At 31.9% G+C, this 18,853-nt stretch overlaps 1 protein-coding gene and 1 non-coding gene across 2 annotated transcripts; both read left to right on the forward strand.

The window, feature by feature from the left end:
* The first annotated feature begins 851 nt into the window (after window positions 1-851).
* Window positions 852-8,326, forward strand: TPS9 (terpene synthase 9). Its single transcript, XM_003540808.2, has 8 exons — window positions 852-1,085; window positions 1,339-1,606; window positions 2,158-2,536; window positions 3,537-3,755; window positions 3,854-3,992; window positions 5,532-5,780; window positions 6,004-6,315; window positions 8,114-8,326. The coding sequence occupies exons 1-8, from the start codon at window positions 852-854 to the stop codon at window positions 8,324-8,326; spliced, it is 2,013 nt and encodes a 670-aa protein (XP_003540856.2).
* Window positions 8,327-12,451: 4,125 nt separating this feature from the next.
* On the forward strand, window positions 12,452-12,517 carry MIR4384 (microRNA MIR4384). Its single transcript, NR_126607.1, has one exon. It is a non-coding gene; the product is annotated as a microRNA MIR4384 (primary transcript).
* Window positions 12,518-18,853: the final 6,336 nt, after the last annotated feature.

Consider the following 18,853-nt stretch of genomic DNA (forward strand, 5'->3'; position numbering starts at 1 on the left):
AGTTGGTATTATACATATGCATCAACAAATTGTGTGTATAATTGATATTACATGTATATGCATAAAAAAATCTTGTGTACGTGGTGCAAGTCTGTAAGTATGTGGGGTGTGTGAACTTAGGTGGAATATTTAATAATAAATTCATACAAATAAGAAAAAGAGAGTTAAAATACTTTTGTAAAATTGATCCTTAATAAATATAATTAACTATTGTCGTACAGTAATGGATAAAACTTAGGTAAAATACGTACCATATTTATTGTTTTTGCTGTACATGTTCTCCGATAAGAATAGGAGATTCATCTTTATAATTTGCAAATTCTTTTAATGAAGACTTTTACTATAAAAGTTACCGATGAAAATTTTATTCTAATCGAAGAATAATACCTAAAGTACTGCATTTAAACTTTACTTTTAATTGGACATGTAATAGAGAATTATTTTTTTTCAGATCTAATTTGTTTGGTTGATCTATCAGAAATATTTATATAAGTTTCTTAAAAATAAAAAAATTACGCATATTTCTACTGTTTTAATTATATATTTATTGCATTATATAATTTAATAAAAAATAATATAATATTTTTCTTGTAATAAATAAAAATTAAATTCAAGACAATAAAATTCTCATTTGTCTCATGAAAAAATTTTCAAGAAATCTCCTTCGAGTAGTGTTGTTTTTTAAACCAAAAACTTCTCTTTTATCTCCAACCAAACGTAGCATTAGAGTTTGTGCTGTACAGCTGTCAAATATAAAATATAACAATAAGAACTAATTGGCATCTATAAATAACTGTGATCACCACACCATTACAAGCATATAGTTCAGGATTACTGGAGATATATATACAATGGCCCTAGACAGCAGTTCCATGTTGCTAAATTTTTCCTTCACCCCACCACTTGTTAGTTTCAGCAAACATCAAAAACAACGAGGGATTAATCTTCTAGTGCGTAGAATTGGTTCCACCAGCCAGTATTACTGCTTGGCAACAAGCACAAACGTTCGTGAAAGAAAATCAGCCAATTACCAGCCTAACCTCTGGAATTATGATTTTTTGCAGTCATTGAAGAATGACTATGCGGTGAATAATTGATTAATAGAATGTCTTCTTGCAATCACTTCCCAATATTTTTATATATTTTTTTATAAACTAATATTAATTATTAGTATTATTAGTTTTTTATTGATAAAAGAATTTAAACCCGTAACTTGTTCCTCATCATCCCTTTTACCTTCACCACTAGACTTCCTCCAATATTGTATATATGTGTGTGTGCTACTACATATTTTACTCATACGTGATTATTAATTTCTCTTTGTGCATATGTGAATAGGATGTAAAATATGAGATAATGGCCAGGAAGCTGGAGGAAGTGAGGAGAATGATAAAGGATGAAAATTCAGAAATATGGGTCACACTAGATCTGATTGACAATGTGAAACGCCTGGGCCTCAGCTATCACTTTGACAAGGAGATAAGAGAAGCCCTTCATAGGTTTCTCTCTTTAGAAAGATGTAATGCCACAAATATTCACACAAGCCTGCATGAGACCGCTTTAAGCTTCAGGCTCCTTAGAGAATATGGTGATGATGTTTCAGCAGGTATACATGTTCAAGCTATAGACATTATACACATTGAATATATGTTGTTGTTGTTTTTTTCATCGTCACATTAGTCAAAAATAATTTATCAACTTTACTTATAACTAATTTTTATTAAAAAATTTAATCACTTTTAATTAATACGTCTCTCTTCCTGAGTACTTCTAGAATATATTAAATTAAGTATCTAGGAATTATTTTAGAAAATTATTGATTAAAAATTATAAAATCAGAAAAGACAATTATTAAATAAGACATGTCTTATAAGTGTTTGTGATTTTCAATAAAATTTAGGTATTCTTAACATCTTTCATTATCATCATAAGATCTGGGTTCACCGTGAGACCATGATCATGACACATAACAAATCAAGCTGTTTAGTTTTCAAGAAATAATTAATAGATTCAATTATATGTCACATAAATTAAAGAAAGAACAAAATTACACGGTTTAGGGTTCACATGAGACTATCTAATTAGCCTTTATGTCGTCACTGTCAGCAGAATGCAAAATAGATTTATGAATAATATTAATTCATGTGTATCATGCAGATGTATTTGAGAGGTTTGAGGACAACAACGGTAATTTCAAGGCAAGCCTTAGCAGAGATATGAAGGGAATGTTGAGTCTGTACGAGGCATCGTTTCTCAGTTATGAAGAAGAACTGATTCTGGATAAGACCAAGGCCTTCAGTAGCTTCCATCTAAGGGGTGCCCTCAAAGAAGGTAGAAGCAATAGTATGCTCTTAGAACAAGTGAATCATGCATTGGAGCTTCCACTGCATCACAGAATCCAAAGGCTTGAAGCCAGGTGGTATATTGAATCTTATGCTAAAAGAAAGGATGCAAATTGGGTGCTGCTTGAAGCAGCAAAACTAGATTTCAACATTGTGCAGTCAACACTGCAAAAGGACCTCCAAGAAATGTCAAGGTAACTGCAAAAGGACCTCTGAGAAATCATTTATTATTTTTTTCTAAAAAAAAATTATAATTATTTTTTTAAATTTTTAAGCAGTACCTAATATGCTCCACTTTTCATTTCTATCCAAAATCTTGCATTGCTAATTTGCTATATTGTTGTAGGACTAATAGATTTTTACAACTTTTTAATTTCCCTCTAAACAGATGAAATTAAGGAGGGTTTAATTTCTATACATTACCAATATCAACCACTTAATGTTAAAAGTAACTTTTTTGAGGTAATTTTATATAAAAATAATAAATTTATCATGAAAAATTAAATAGATAGAGATATAAATGTAAATAGATAGGTATTTGTTAATAAAATGAAAAATAAAATACGGGTTAAAAGAATAAATTATATGACATTATTGAACACATCAGATAAAAAAAAATCTAATGATGACAATTGCATGTGTAATTTGAGTCTTGGAATCAAATTTGACAGAACAGCAAATTAATAAAAGAAATTTTACTCAAAACAAAAATAAAAGAAACGTAACTGACAAATAATATTCTCATTAGTCTTCGTGCTCTAAAATTCTCGTCATGATGATAACCTACCAACTCATGATACGCACATTTTTATTTTGAATTTAAGCACATATCATTCTCAACCTAATACATTATTTTGAATTTTATTTATTATTTATTTTAAGGTAGTAATTTTTTAATGAATGTTAATGTCGGCATATATCTATCTTTTTTTATCATATGAATAATGTAATGTTTTATGAATATTCTTACATGTAAAAAAATATCTTTATTATATTTTAATTTTTGAATTTGAATTTTTTTCTTACCATCATATGATGTGATTGAACCTGAAAACCAACTCAATCCAATATAAATAAAATTGGATGAAATTAACAAAATAAAAAAGATAAATTCAATCTAATCTAACCTAATTAAGAAAAAAAATAACGATGTACTATGTTTTTGGTTTAATTAATTAATCACGAATAACGAAGGTGGTGGAAACGGATGGGACTAGCTCCAAAGTTAAGCTTTAGCCGGGACAGGCTAATGGAGTGTTTCTTTTGGAGCATGGGAATGGCATTCGAGCCTCAGTTCAGTGATCTTCGCAAAGGTTTAACCAAAGTCACTTCTCTAATAACTACAATTGACGACGTTTATGATGTTTATGGCTCCTTGGATGAGCTAGAACTTTTCACAAAAGCCGTTGAAAGGTAATTAATGAATTGGTTAATGTGCTTTTAAGCTTTAGTGTTGTTGAATTAATTATTCGTTAGTGCTTTAAATAAATAGTCCTTCTCTTAATTTTCAGTTGGGATATTAAAGCTGTTCAAGTTATGCCGGAGTATATGAAGATATGTTTCCTTGCTCTCTACAACACTGTCAACGAATTCGCTTATGATGCCCTTAAAATCAAAGGACAAAATATCCTTCCCCATCTTACCAAGGCGGTATGTGTACCTCTTTTACTTTAATCAGCCTATAGTCTTCTCTTTCAATACTATTTAAATAGAAGACTTTTTTCTGTTTTATGATCTTTAAATTTCATATTTTGGACAATAATTATTTATGAATTCATAAGTTTGATAATGTATATACTATATATAACAATTTTATAAATAGAGTTGGTTAAGAAAAAATAAATTAAACTTCAAAATTATATAAATGTCTAAGCACAATAGTTTTTCATACTGGAGTAGGTAATGTAAAAGATTAATTTTGGTCGGACTGAAATCAACACAACTAAAAAATGTCTACAAATTACACTTCAATATAAAATTATTATTTTGTAAATTTTTGTCTAAAAATAACATGTATATAATGGGATATTTATTAAATACGATTGTAAAACTGAGCCAAATTTTTAAAGAATTTCATCTTCACATAAAATTTGATAACAGTTTTATGTTTTTTTTTATATATATGAAGTACTTACATATAAAATAATAAAATTTAAAAAAAAAAAAAACTGGGGACCATGGCCTCCCTTATCCATAAGGTAGTTTCGCCCCTGTATATATACAACATAATATTTATAGAGGTATTTTGAATAACTAATATTAAGAACTTAAACTTTATTTGTATTTTTATACTTTCACTAAATAGAAATGATCTTCAATGTGATTTAAGTAGTTAGTAGTTACCATACAAAAAAAAAGTCAAGAAACTTATAAACACAACATTATGCAATTGAATAGCATTATAAAAAAAAACTCTTTACCCTAAAAATAATTATTGTAAAAGAAAAAGAATAAAAACAATTAATGAGGTTAAGTGTAAATTGATTTTTTCATGTAATTAATTTATAAATTTCAAATTTTTAAAAATATTTTCTTTCTAAATTTTTCATAAGTACTTATAATTTTAATTGGTCTTTTTTTAAGTTAAAAATAAGAAACTTATCTCGATTAAAAAATTCACATAAGTTGAAAGTGAATCTAAATTTTGCCACAATATAAAAAAAACATATATTAAAAGAGATTAACCCTTAAATGAATCTGAATACTTTAAAAGATTAATTATTGATTTTCCAGCGAGAGGTATGTTGATTCACCCAAAAACTTTTCCACAATAATTCATTACTCCCTCTACTTTTTCATGCACGACCCTTTTTACTACTTTATAATAATTAAGAAATTTAATTGGTAGTATTAAAATTTTCAATATTCTCTTCAGTAATCTTTTCCTATCTTCGTGAGATAGAGACTCCAAAAACTTAATTTATTGCATTTATTATTTATTATCTAAAACGAATTGTTTAATAGTTAAGACTATTTTTATAAAAAATAATAATGTGGTAGACAATTTAAATGGGTCTTATAAAAAGGTTTATGACAAACGGGAGAAACTCCTCTCCAGTAAATGGGGTCTTATAAAAATAACGTGGTAAACAATTTAAATGGGGTATAAAAGGATTATAGGAAAGATCGGAAGGTGCATTTGAACAGGGTAATTCTTTTTTCTTTTGATGTTTTCTAATTCAACTGCAGTGGTCGGTTATGTTGAAAGCATTCTTGCAAGAAGCCAAGTGGTGCCGGGATAAATATTTGCCACCATTTGAAGACTATCTCAACAATGCATGGGTGTCTGTGTCTGGAGTAGTGATACTGACCCATGCCTATTTCTTGTTGAATGATAACATCACTAAGGATGCACTTGATTCCTTGGACAATTATCATGATCTTTTGCGTAGGCCATCCATTATTTTTCGACTTTGCAATGATTTGGGTACTTCAAGGGTAATTTGTCTTATTTACTATAGTAGTAGAGAGCTAGACCTTTGCCATTATAATGACATGCTACTAATTAATTAATTAGAAGTTAAAAATATACTAACAAATCTAATTCAGTTGGTTCAGCAATGTGCATGAGTTGTTGTAAATTTCTAATAGAGTTCAATTTTTACGGTTAGAAAAATTTATAAAGAGAATCATCAGTAATTACTTGATGTTAATTTTGCAGGCTGAGTTACAAAGAGGTGAAGCAGCAAGCTCGATCGTGTGTAACATGCGTGAAAGTTGTGTAACTGAGGAGGGTGCTTACAAAAACATACACAGTTTGCTTGATGAAACTTGGAAGAAGATGAACAAAGATCGAGCCATGCATTCTCCTTTTTCAAAACCATTTGTGGAAGCAGCAATCAACCTTGCTAGAATCTCTCACTGCACATACCTTAATGGAGATGGCCATGGTGCCCCAGATATTGCAGCCAAGAATCGGATTCGGTCCTTGATAATTGAACCCATCCCACTTAGGGAGATAAATGCGGATATTGTTCAGTGACTTGTAGACTTTCTATATGTATTTTGATATAAGTTTCTGTATGTTAAATCATTATAGCTTGCACTATTACAATAATTAATTATCACCAACATCTACATTCCACCGGGTAATGAACAGACAAATTCTTATAACTAAATTCAAACCATATGTATCAGTATCGTGTACTAAAAAGTAAAACCTCCACTCCCCCAACGTGCACAAAATCTTGTTTCTTTTTTATCACCTAAAAGTACGTTCTAGCTTAAAGTAATATCAAATTCGAGATGAATAAGATGCCTTTCTTTGGATCAGAAAGCAAGAGGTTGATGCAATAACACTACTAGAAAAATGGTTTTTAAAGTGATGCGGTGGCATTTTTGTAATTATTGTGTAACAAATTTCATTTTATGACACACTTTCTAAGGCGATTATTAAAAACTGTCTTAGAATGTTATGTTTTATAAAATTTATGTCGGTTTTTAGAAAAAAACCGTCGTAATTGTAAAAACAAAAAAGGGAAATTGCTCCTAGACCTCACGGGTGTGTACCTTTCTGCTAGCTTTCGAGATTGCGTTGCTTTGAACCCTAGACCTTTGTGTTTGAACCCTACTGATTTTCGCTTTCTGCTTGCATGAACCCTACTGATTTTCACTTTCTGCTTGCTCCTTCGTTTGAACCCTCGCTTTCTTTGACATTGAAGCCCTACCCCTTCTTCCATTGAAGCTCCTTCACTTGTTCTTCCATTGAAGCTCCTACCCCTTCTTCCATTGAAGCTCCTTCACCTCTTCGACTTCATCGCTCCAACTTCTCCGCTCGAAGTTTCGTGAAGACAGAGATTGGTTAGTCAGTTACTAACTTTGTTAGGTTAAGCTTATTTTAACCTTGTTTTAGGTTAACTGGTTCGTGTACTGTTGAAGAAAGGTCGCGGGTTCCATGTAATTTCTTTTAATGGTGATGTTTGGTAATTGTCGTTGCAGGGAAGACACGCGCATGTCATCGATGACTTGTCATTGAGGGACTATTTTAAAGAATTTTTCAATACTAGAGTTATTTCGTATATTTCTAATGCTTGAAGGATTACCTGTAGGTTAAGCATATAAGTTAATTTGAATTTGAATAAGGTGGAAAAAATAGCAGAGATAAAATATGAACAATGATGCATTTTCTATTGCTCAGCCCATTTTTTTTCATTTTTTAATGTAAATTTCAAAATTTTCTCTTTTATTTCGTTTTTTCCCCCTCAACCAAACAAAGGTTTAAGATAGAGACATTAATTTAGAGATATAAAATCCTATCATTTAATTATAATGGTGTTGTAAAGATAGTTTTTTGGCTGAAATTTAGTTTGCTTTCATCTGAAAGCTAAAAAATAGGGTAATTCGGAAAGGACATAAGAAGTGTTATAAATTATTGTTTAACAATCAAGAGAGATTGAAGATACTGTAATCCTATTTGGAGTTGGGAATTTTATGCTTTTGTGGGATTTAAGAACTCTGTTTTGTACTCTTTGGTTAAAAAAAAAAAGAGTTAAATAACCCCAAATTCATGCTTAATTGCCCCTAGTTTTGTTTGGATAATGTTGGAGCTTGAACTGGAGTTTACTTTTACATCGAAATAGCTTTTAGGCCAAAAGTTCTGTAGTGTGACCATTTGGAGGGGTTAATTAGGTTTTGATGTTTTCTTATTCCTTCCTGTGAATATTCCTCTAGGAATGAATGACTCTAGACAATATTCTTCTATATCTATCATGCTAACTTGACTTATTTTTCTTTCTTCCTAACATGAACCTTTGTTTGCATTTTCTTGTAAGCTTGAGGTCTTTGACCACGAGAAGTTTAACAATTGGGTGGAGAAGGGTGTAGCTCCAGCCATTGAACCCAGTTTAAAGCTCTATGAAGATGTTTTGAATCTGGGATTCAAGGTTATTCTACTCACAGGATGGAGTGAAAGGCACAGGAGTGTCACTGTTGATAATTTGATCAATGTTGGGTTTAAGGAATGGGACCAGCTCATACTAAGGTAATTCCCAAAACATATTTGCTAATTTTAGCAGAGCAAATGAAGTTTGTATATTAAATAAATGTTGTAAGATTGGAATATATGTGTATGTTCTGCAACCAGTTCTGTTTTACATGAACAATTTAATGCTTTTGTAATCTGGATAAATTTTGTTATTTTGTGTTTAAACCACCATATCATTCAGATGCATTGTGCATTGTACCAGTCACTCGAAGATTTGGCATGTTTTCATTAAGAACAACCTGAAATGATAACATTATTGTACCATTTCCTTTATGGTTCAACTGTTTTGTCTCCTAGCATGCTTAATGCTATCATAAAAAATTAATATACCATGGATAAATTAAAGACAATGTTTCATGACCCAGAACAGAACATTGAAGAAGGATAAACTCTGCCTTGGTTTATTTTAGGAGGAATCTTGCAAACAACCCATTGATTCCAGCCTCCTTTTTTCGATGGACAGCAGAATCTGCTTACCTGAAATCATCTTGGCGCCAATGTTTCAGAACATTAGAAAAGTTACACTAAGAGTTGATATTTTCTTTTTGTAGGGATAGCTTACCTTTAGTTCAAGTTAAGTTAGTTTAGTTGTTTGCAAGTGAGAAGATCAAGTATAGGAAAAATAAAGCAGGATGGTACAATTAATAGAACTACAAACAAATAAATAGCAAATATGAGAATAAAGGCATGGATTTCAGATATTTTAATGCATTGCATGGCTCTATACAAGGTCAAATGGAGCATTTCATATACATTTCAAGCATCCTAGTTAATGGTGATTAGTGTAGAGAATATAGTTTTACAAAATGATTTTTGCTCATTAGCAACCTCAGCTAATGTACAACTTCTACCATAAAGGAATTTAATGAATCATGATTGCACATGCTAAGGTCACAAAGGATTTCCTTATACCCATAAGAGTATACCAACACCAAGGGTTAATTTTAAGCCCTTATCTTTCTACCTAGATTTGTGAGCTATATCTAGGAGCTATTACCTCACTGCACACTTATTTTCAAATCATATATAGTCCCTTGTTAGAGATGCGTTTGACAGAACTCAATAACGTTGCCTAGTCCATGAAGTTGATCTGAACACCTATGCCACTGGGAAAAGGCTTTTTGTAGTTGTTATTTTGTATGCTACAGTAATTGGAAAGATTTCATGCTCCTTCCTTGTTATGGCTCTCCCTAGTTTCAATCACTTAGTGTTTCTACAGAGTTAACAGTAGGCATTGTTTTTAGTTTCTTTAGGTCATATGTGTACTCCATATAAAATCCAAGTGAATACCATGTCAGCATCAAAACTAATAACTAGATTGATCTTTCCTTAGATATTGGCATGCTTCCTATCTGAATAGTGATTACCTCAGTCCTCATTTTGTTTCTTTCTTCCCCAATAAATTAATCATACAAATAGAAAAAAAAATAATCTTAATCTCAACCAGTGATTTTTAACAAAACATAATAATAATTGTTCACTATTAATCAATATTTGTGCGTCATTCGTTAATTATCATATCAAAGATGAAAACAATTAACAAGTTTCAAGATCTTTTTTTTGTGATAATTTGTATTTTCTTAATTGATTTGATTTTGTCTTTGATCATTGTATTGAGTTGTTGTATACGATTCTCCAATCGCTTATTTGCTTTTCCGATTTTATTTTTTCTGTGATTAATTTTGATTTATTTGTCTCAATTTTTGTTGTTCATTTCTGGATTTCGATACTGTGATCCTTCGATTATTTGAGCTTTAGGTTCATGTCTTCGATTTCTTCTGATTACATCTAATTATTATTCTTTGTCTTTGTATGAAATGTTTACTTTTGTGCCTTTTTGGTTCGATCCTCAAATGTTATGTGAAAGACTAGAATAGTCTTAGGATGTTGCTGCTCTTTACCATGTTTGTTTGGTGAATAATTCTTTTAGATGTATTAGTTCATGCTTTAGTCTTGCCTTAAATTGGGTGTGTTAATCGAAGTCAGTTTAACTGTGAGATTTTTCCCATTTTTGAATCACCCTGTGCTTTGGGTGATTGTTGCTATTTTTGTGTTTGTTCTCTTTTCTAGTAGCTTATGAATCGTGTAGGCTGTTATCAATTTTGAATATCGTAGGTACTTGTAGATCAGATTTCTAGTTGATTTCCTTTTCTTCTTTTCTTGTCCGGGGTGAAATTACTGAATTATTTGTTGTTTTGTTCTGTTACGACCTACCCTTTTCGGAATTACTACCTCGTGATTTGTTGTCTTTTTTTCTCTTCTGTTTTATGTATGGATTATGATATGTGAACCTCAGTTCTTGTTGCTTAAATAATTTGGCCAGAGAATTTTTTTCTTTTAAAGAGAATAACAGGATTTTATTAGAAAGGGCTAGTAGGGAAGTTGATCTTAAGCCGTGTAAAGGAAACAAGAATGCTAAAAAACCAAACCATAAAAGGTCAAATTGTACAATGTCATAGACCTTTATCCTGTTTCATCTTCCCATAATATTTGGAATGGTATAGAATATAAAAGTTTTTCTAACTAGCGGGACAAATCCAACTTTCTTAGAAGATGGACAGAGTCTATACCATGGATATTAAACCACTGAACAGTGTAGGAATGAATGACTGCTAGTCTCTGAGTAGGGAAAAGAAAAAACAAGAAAGTAGAGAGAACCTTTGTGTGAGTGATGACTTGGTTTGTACATGTGCTGCAAATCATATGTGATTAGTTATGTCAAGTGTTGTCCAAACTCTAAATGATGACTTGACCTTTGTGTGAGTGATGTATAATGGATAAGCAAAGGTGTCTGGCAATTAGAAACATGCCTCTTTCTAGAGATTCAATAAGAATTTGGAAGAACAATTTACGTGAATTGACACTAGAATAATACAAATAGTAGCATGTCTATGATCTTGAGGTATGGGTTCTTTACCAACAACAACTATTCCTTTTAATCAAACTTGTCTGCTTTTATGTGTGATGTTTGGTCTTCATTCTTTTATGCTTAATAGGAACCAACTTTATTATTTGAGACATGCATTTGTCAAACTTTTGTAGTATATAGAAAATCTATTATGTTATCAGCTTTACACACTTTCTTTCCAGTTATATAATTATCAAGTTCATAAAAATGTTAAGGAATTATTTTAAAAATATTTTGAGTCTTTATTTTGCATTGGCTAATGTAATTATCCCACAGGAAAAGGGCCGGCCACTTCCAAAATTTGGTGAATAGGATGTCAATCATCCAACCTCAGCTGAGGGTTTCACAGTGATTTTTAATAAGGCCAGGGATGAGAAAAAGACAGGTGGCAACCCAGATTCACCAGGAAAGACTGCCACTGATCCTCATAGCAAACCTGCAGTAGAGCCTAGCAAAACACAAACTGTAAGATGTTCTTGATGAATTCTCTCTCTACTTACCTGACAAACACACCACTATTTTTATTTTTAATATGAATACAACATATTTTGGTCCATCTGAACAGGAATTTTAACCATGCAAAAATGCTGATTGTGTTGTGACATGTGTGTCACGTCATGTATGCCTGTGTTCTTTGCATGAGTTGAGAAACTATTGGATGTGACATTTTCAGTAACTTGAAAAAATATGGTAGAACAAGAATACTAGCTTTGGCCTACTAAATTCAAGATGTATTAAAACTCTGATTTATAGTTTGTAAAATATAACCTTTGCTGAGTTTTCTTCCCCCTCTTTGTTAAGAATACAAAGCCTTGGCATACTAAATCCATGATGTATTGAAACCATGATTTATAGTTTATAAATTATAAACTCTTCTGGGTTTTCTTCCCCCTCCTCATTTTGGTATCAATCTCTGCTGGCCTACTAAATTCATTCATAGTATTCACTCTTGGTTGAAATATATTTTTTTCCTTATGTAATTACCGTCTTTGAATGTTCAACCAGATGTAACAATCAAAGACGGTTATTATGTAATAACCGTCTTTGATTGTTACATCTGGTTCAGCATTCAAAGTCAATTTTTACATAACAACCGTCTTTGAAGTTTGAATCAGACACTGCATTCAAAGATGGTTATTATCAAATAACCGTATTTGAATGTTGATCCAGATGTAACAATCAAAGACGGTTATTCCGTAATAACCGTCTTTGAAGTTCGAATCAGACACTGCATTCAAAGACGGTTATTATGTAATAACCATCTTTGAATGCAGTGTCTGATTCCCCATTCAAAGATGGTTATTATCAAATAACCGTCTTTGAATGCAGTGTCTGATTCGTCATTCAAAGACGATTATTACGTAATAACCGTCTTTGAATGGGGAATCTGACACTGCATTTAAAGACGGTTATTTGATAATAACCGTCTTTGAATTGTTCTAACTTTCAAAGACGGTTATTATAATAACCGTCGTAAAAAGCAATTAAGTTTCAACGATGTTATATACAACGATGGTTTACAACCGTCATTAAAAGCACTTCATAACCGTCGTAAAAAGCCATTTTTCTAGCAGTGTAGCCCCCCAGTTCAAAATGTGATTTCAAAATTGCTTGCCATTTCAAATTTTGATGGTGAGGTGCAACAAAAATCATAAACTGAGGAGAAAAGATAATTTACCGAGAAAGTAACAGAAAATGTTGAAGAATTCTCATTGATTCATTTCAAAGCTAGAGGCACAAGTTTATATAGTAATACAACACCAAGTAAATAACTAATTGTACCAACTAATCATAAGAAATTCAGTTAGACCTAACTAACTAAACCCAACTAACATCAACTAATACTAACATGAGCTAAGATCCCCCCTCAAGTTGAGGAATGAAAATTGGACATTCCCAGCTTGCACTATAGAAAGTGAAATGCACTAGGTGGGAGAGCCTTCATATAGATGTCAACAAGTTGATTAGTTGAGGAGATGGGAAGCAATTTGATGAGACCAGATAACAAACGCTCAGACACAATGTGACAATTAATTTCAATGTTTTGTGTGTTCATGAAACACAGATTGGCTGCAATGTGGAGAGCAAACCAATTATCATAGAACAATAAAGCAAGACTAGTGAATGGAATGCATAAATCCTTGAGTAAGTAGGTTAGCCACTGCAATTCACATGTGGCACTAGCAAGAGCCCGATATTTAGCTTTGGAAGAGGTTCTTGATATGATTGTTTGCCTCTTAGGTTTCCATGAAATGAGTAAGGATCCAAGATATACTGAGAAACCAGTGATGGACGGACGTGTATCAATACAACCAGCCCAATCTGCATCACTAAAAGCTTTCAATTGAAGTACACTATTTGAGGAAAAAAATTCCTAAGATAGGTGCTCCTTTAATATATCTCAAAATATGAAATGTTACTTGTTGGTGAATAGATGTAGGCTGAGACACAAATTGACTTAGATACTAAACAACAAAGGTGATAACAGGACGAGTGCTGGTAAGATAGATGAGTCTACCAATGAGCCTATGAAATGAAGAAGCATCTGACTTAGATAAGGGCATACTTGCATTGACAAATATTAATACAAGATGAACTTCGGGCAAATTCAAAGCCAAGAAAGAATTTCAAGTCTTCAAGATCTTTAATTTTGAACATATCATCTAATAACTTGGTGATACGAGTAATCTTTGGCATGTTATTTCTAGAAAGAACTATGTTGTCAACACACACAAGTAAAGTAGTGAAAGATGCTCCTTGATGTTTGGTAAACTAATAATAATCAGAAATGGATTTGATGATACCCATGTGAAGTCAAAAATGAGGTTAATCTAGCATACCATTTCCTACTAGCTTGCTTGAGACAATACAATGATTTTTAAAGTTTACAGACTTAGCCTGGCTTGGAAGCATGCAATCATGGAGGAAGCACCATATACACTTCCTCATTTAAATCACCATGCAAGAAAGCATTGTTCACATTGAGTTGCTTGAGATGCCAATGGTTAATTGTAGCAAGTGCGAGAATCAATCTTATTATAGTATTTTTCGCAAAGGTGAGAAGGAATCCAGATAATCTTGCCCCTTTATCTGAGTGTAACCCTCAACAACAAGGTGTGCCTTATATCGTTTAATGAAACCATCAACTTGATGCTTGATTTTATAAATCCATCAACAACCAATTGCAAACTTGTTGGGAGGCAACTCAGTAAGTATCCAAGTATTGTTTCTCTCTAGAGTAGCAATTTCAACATGTATTTCTTGAATCCAATGATCAGACTTAGATGCCTCAGTGTAAGACTGAGGCTCAGTTTGAGAAGATATTGACATAACAAAGTTGTGATAAGAAGGAGATAATTTATCATATGATAGGACAAATGATAAAGGGTATCGAATACCTGATTGATGAGTGGTAACAGTTGATTTAAACTTGATGTGTAAGTCATTGAAATTCATTGGCCTAAATTTTTGGCGCTCAAACCTGTGAAGCGGAGGATTGAAGGGAGCAATAGTAGAAGAGGAATTGGAATCATTAGGTGTAGGTTAAAGAAGAATATGTGAGTTAGGTAGAGAAATGAGAGGGAAATTGAGATTGAATTGAGGAATGATGATGGGTAGGGTCAGGTGAGGCTATGTTGGATGAGTTTGGGTGTAAATTAGGAGAAGACAAAGAAGTATCTTCATCATATGTAATGATAAGAGTGTGTAACAAGGTAAAGGGGTTATGAATGGATTCTGATTGGTTATGATGATGGTAAGGAAAACAATTTTCATAAAAAATGACATGTCTTGAAATTTCTATGGCTTGGGAATGCAAATTAAAGCTGACATATCCTTTTTCTTGTGGTTTGAAACCAAGGAAGATGCAAGGCAAAGATCTTGGATCTGATTTCTTTCTATTAGCTGTGAAGATATTGGTGTAACATAACAACCAAAGACTCTAAGCAAACTATTGTCATAAGGCAATTGATATAGCTTTTGATAAGATGATATGTCATCAAGAAAGGGTGTAGGCAAGTAATTAAAGAGATTTTGCATGAATAGAAGCATATGACTAGAAAATGGAAGGCAAATGGGACTGAAATAAAAGAGCTCAAGTAACATTCAGCAAATGTTGATGTTTTCTCTCAAAAATTCCATTTTGTTAGGGTGTTTCAACGCATGAAGTTTGATGTACTATGCTAGTGGAAACATAGAATTAATGCATGATAAATTCACTTCCATTATCTGATCAAATGATTTTAACTTTAGCTTCAAATTGTTTTTCGACAAAAGCAACAAATGATTTCAATTGAGTTTGTGCTTCAGCTTTAGACACCATAGGAAAAACCCAAACAAATCTAGTATGGTCATCTATAATGGTTAATAAGTATTTGTGACCATGTAAAGAAGTCACAACACAAGGGCCCCAAATATCAACATGCAATAAAGAGAAAACAACAAAAGCATGAGATTGACTTTTAGGGGAAACAAACACTTTTTTTTTGTTTAGCTTTGTGACAAGTGTCACATACAAAATTTTTATCAATAGTCAAAATGGTATAATGTTGCCTCATAGCATGCAACCCATCATGGGAAGGGTACCCTAGTCTAAAATGCCACAAATCTATAGGCACTTTATTACAAGAAACAACAGAATTAGAAGCAACAATGATTGAGCTAACACCAAAATCAACTTTTGACTATGATATGAGTTTGTATAGACCATCTTCAACATCAATTGTACCAATCATCTTTTGGTTGGCTATGTCCTGAATCAAACATTTGTTAGCACAAAAAATTAATTTGCAGCTTAAAGAAGAAGCCAATTTGGAAATTGACACAAGGTTGAATGTGAAACTAGGTAAGTGAAGAACATTAGTGAGAATCAAGGAACCAGTGAGCTGGACTACTCTTGAATGAGTTGCCAAGGTTTTTTGTTGATTAGGTAATCGAACAACGATAGATGGAATCTCTTTGTAAGTTGTATATAACTTCAAAGATGGAGCAACATGATTATTTACTCCTTAATTGAGGATCCAAGTCACTTGATCATACTTGCTTATGGCACAAGAAAAAGGTAAAACATTACCTATGGTGTTCTGATTATTATATGAAAGAGTACCAATCTGATTTATGTGAGAGAAATTGTTGGAAGTTGAAGCTCCTTGATTAGATTGTTGGTGAAGCAAATTTAGTAATGTTTGATGTTGTTGAGTTGTGAACTTCATTTCAGTTCCATTGTTTTGTTTTTCTTGCCTCTGGTTATCATTGTTTTCAACTTCAGCTATTATGTTGTTAATTGGTGCATCCTAGGGCTTATAGAGTCTATGACTTAGAGGGTAACCATGCTTCTTATAGAATTCATCTACAGTATGACCAGTAGTTCCACAGTGAGTACAAATTTTATTACTCCTTCCTCCAAAATTTCCTTTGCCATATGAGCCTCTACCTCCCCTACCTCCTTTATTTGTTGAAAAATTAGGAGGATATCCATTCTTTCAAAGACAATTTTTAACAGTAGGATTATCCTTGCCACAATAGCTACAAGAATTAGACCCGGATGAAGTATTAGCGGCATTTATCATGCTTCCAAGCATATTTGAATTGACAAATTGTCTTTCTTGTTGAACCACATGCAAAACACTTTACTAATGGGAGGCAAAGGATCCATCATCAGAATATTAGATCTAACATTACTATATTGCTCATTCAATCCTCATAGAAATTGCATAACCTAATCTTGAATTTTTCTTTGCATTACATCAGTAAAAGAATTGCAAGCACACTGATGCACATAAGTGCAAAAAGGATTTGGCATATAACTCTCAAGTTCATCCCAAATAATGTGCAATTTAGTAAAATAGTTTGTGATAGATGTATCACCTTTTTAATTGAAGCCAATTCATGTTACAAGTTTGAGATCCTTAACATGTCCCCTCGCGAATATCGCGATTTAAGATCCTTCCAAAATGTCTATTGCATTATCCATCCATAGTATTCTTTGTCTAATCGGTGTGGAAACAAAATGAACCAACCACAATACAACATTATCGTTGCATTTCTTCCAAGATGAAAATAGTGTATGATTCGATGTTGGTTGTTGTATCAATCCATCAACAAATTTGACTTTGTTCTTCAAGCTTAAGGCAATGAGCATAGATTTACTCCATGAATTGTAAATAGTAGGATTAAGAATAAGTGAAACTAAAGGAATAGTTGGATTTTCACTAGGATGAAGAGAGTAAGGATTATGAACATTTAGGGATAAATCTGATTCTAAACTCATGATGAAGAGAACATAAGAAATCGAATCAAATGAAAATGAGAAAAGAAGAAAGAATCAAGATGTCAAATTGATATGAGAAGGAGAATCAGATAAATGACTTGCATAGCAAAACTCTTCAATTAAAGAGCTTTGATACCATCATGAATTGAGGAAGATGCATGAAGAAGATGAGAAAAAAATTGAGAAAAAAAATTGTTTGCAGAGAAAGTAATAGAAAATGATGAAAAAAGATGAAGGATTCTCATTGATTCATTTCAAGCTAGAGGTACAAGTTTATATAGTAATACAACACCAAGTAACTAACTAATTGTACCAACAAATCATAGCAGATTTGGTTATAACTAAGTGAACCCAACTGACATCAACTAATACTAACATGAGCTAAGAAAAAATGCAGTTGATATAAAGTTTTTTTTTTCTCTAAAAAATGCAAGTGTTTTAGGGGAGATCAAGATATTCTATTCTGAAAATTTTTCAGCTGATGTGAAGAAGCAAATTAATGGAGATTAGCAACCAATTGCCACATACAGGCCAGACAAGTTGCGCCATTAATTTCCAGCGAATCTTCTATTGTTTTGTTTTTTTCAACTCTTTACTTTTTTGGTGAAAGAATTAATCATCTATATATACAGATGTTCACCTCACCTTACTTAGAAACTTGAAGTGGTTGAACGAATTAACTTCAATGATGCATGAAATTTGTCAATTGAATCAGTTTATATAATCAGAAATGTGCATTATATTATTGGTAACGTTAATGTTGAGCTCATTCCTCAAAATCACCGGGAGAAAGCCAAAGCTAGCTAGCTTAAAATTATTTTTTTAAGGTATTAAACAATAGTCCAATGACCAAATTCATACCTTTGGGTCAGATTGATTTGCATCAAATAATAATAATAATAATAATAATATAATTAAAAAAACTAAAAATTAAAGAAATAGAACTAATGCACTGAAAATCATAAAGTAAAAAATTCTTGGCTAAATTATTGATTTGGTCAAGTTTGGTGGCAATGCATAAAATGGCTAGGCATCTAGGAATAAGATGGTGTTTTGCTTATGAACAATATTCATTTTGCTTATTTAGAAAAAGTAATAGATCATAAATATAATTTTACACATAAAATTAACAATAAATATTTTTGTTAAACTTATTATTTTTTATTAAATAATTATTCATTAGAAGTTAGATTTAAATAATTGTGTAAAAAACTTGACTCTTTCTCTAATATACTCCTCGATCCGTCCCGAAATAAATTGAATTAAAAAATTTCAAGACGAAGGCTAGGGTGCCAAAAATAAGTTTGGCACCATGCAAAGTAAATACAAGTCATCAAATATATTATTTATAA

This window comes from Glycine max, chromosome 12, assembly GCF_000004515.6.
Source record: "Glycine max cultivar Williams 82 chromosome 12, Glycine_max_v4.0, whole genome shotgun sequence".
In the NCBI taxonomy this organism is placed as follows: Eukaryota; Viridiplantae; Streptophyta; class Magnoliopsida; order Fabales; family Fabaceae; genus Glycine; species Glycine max.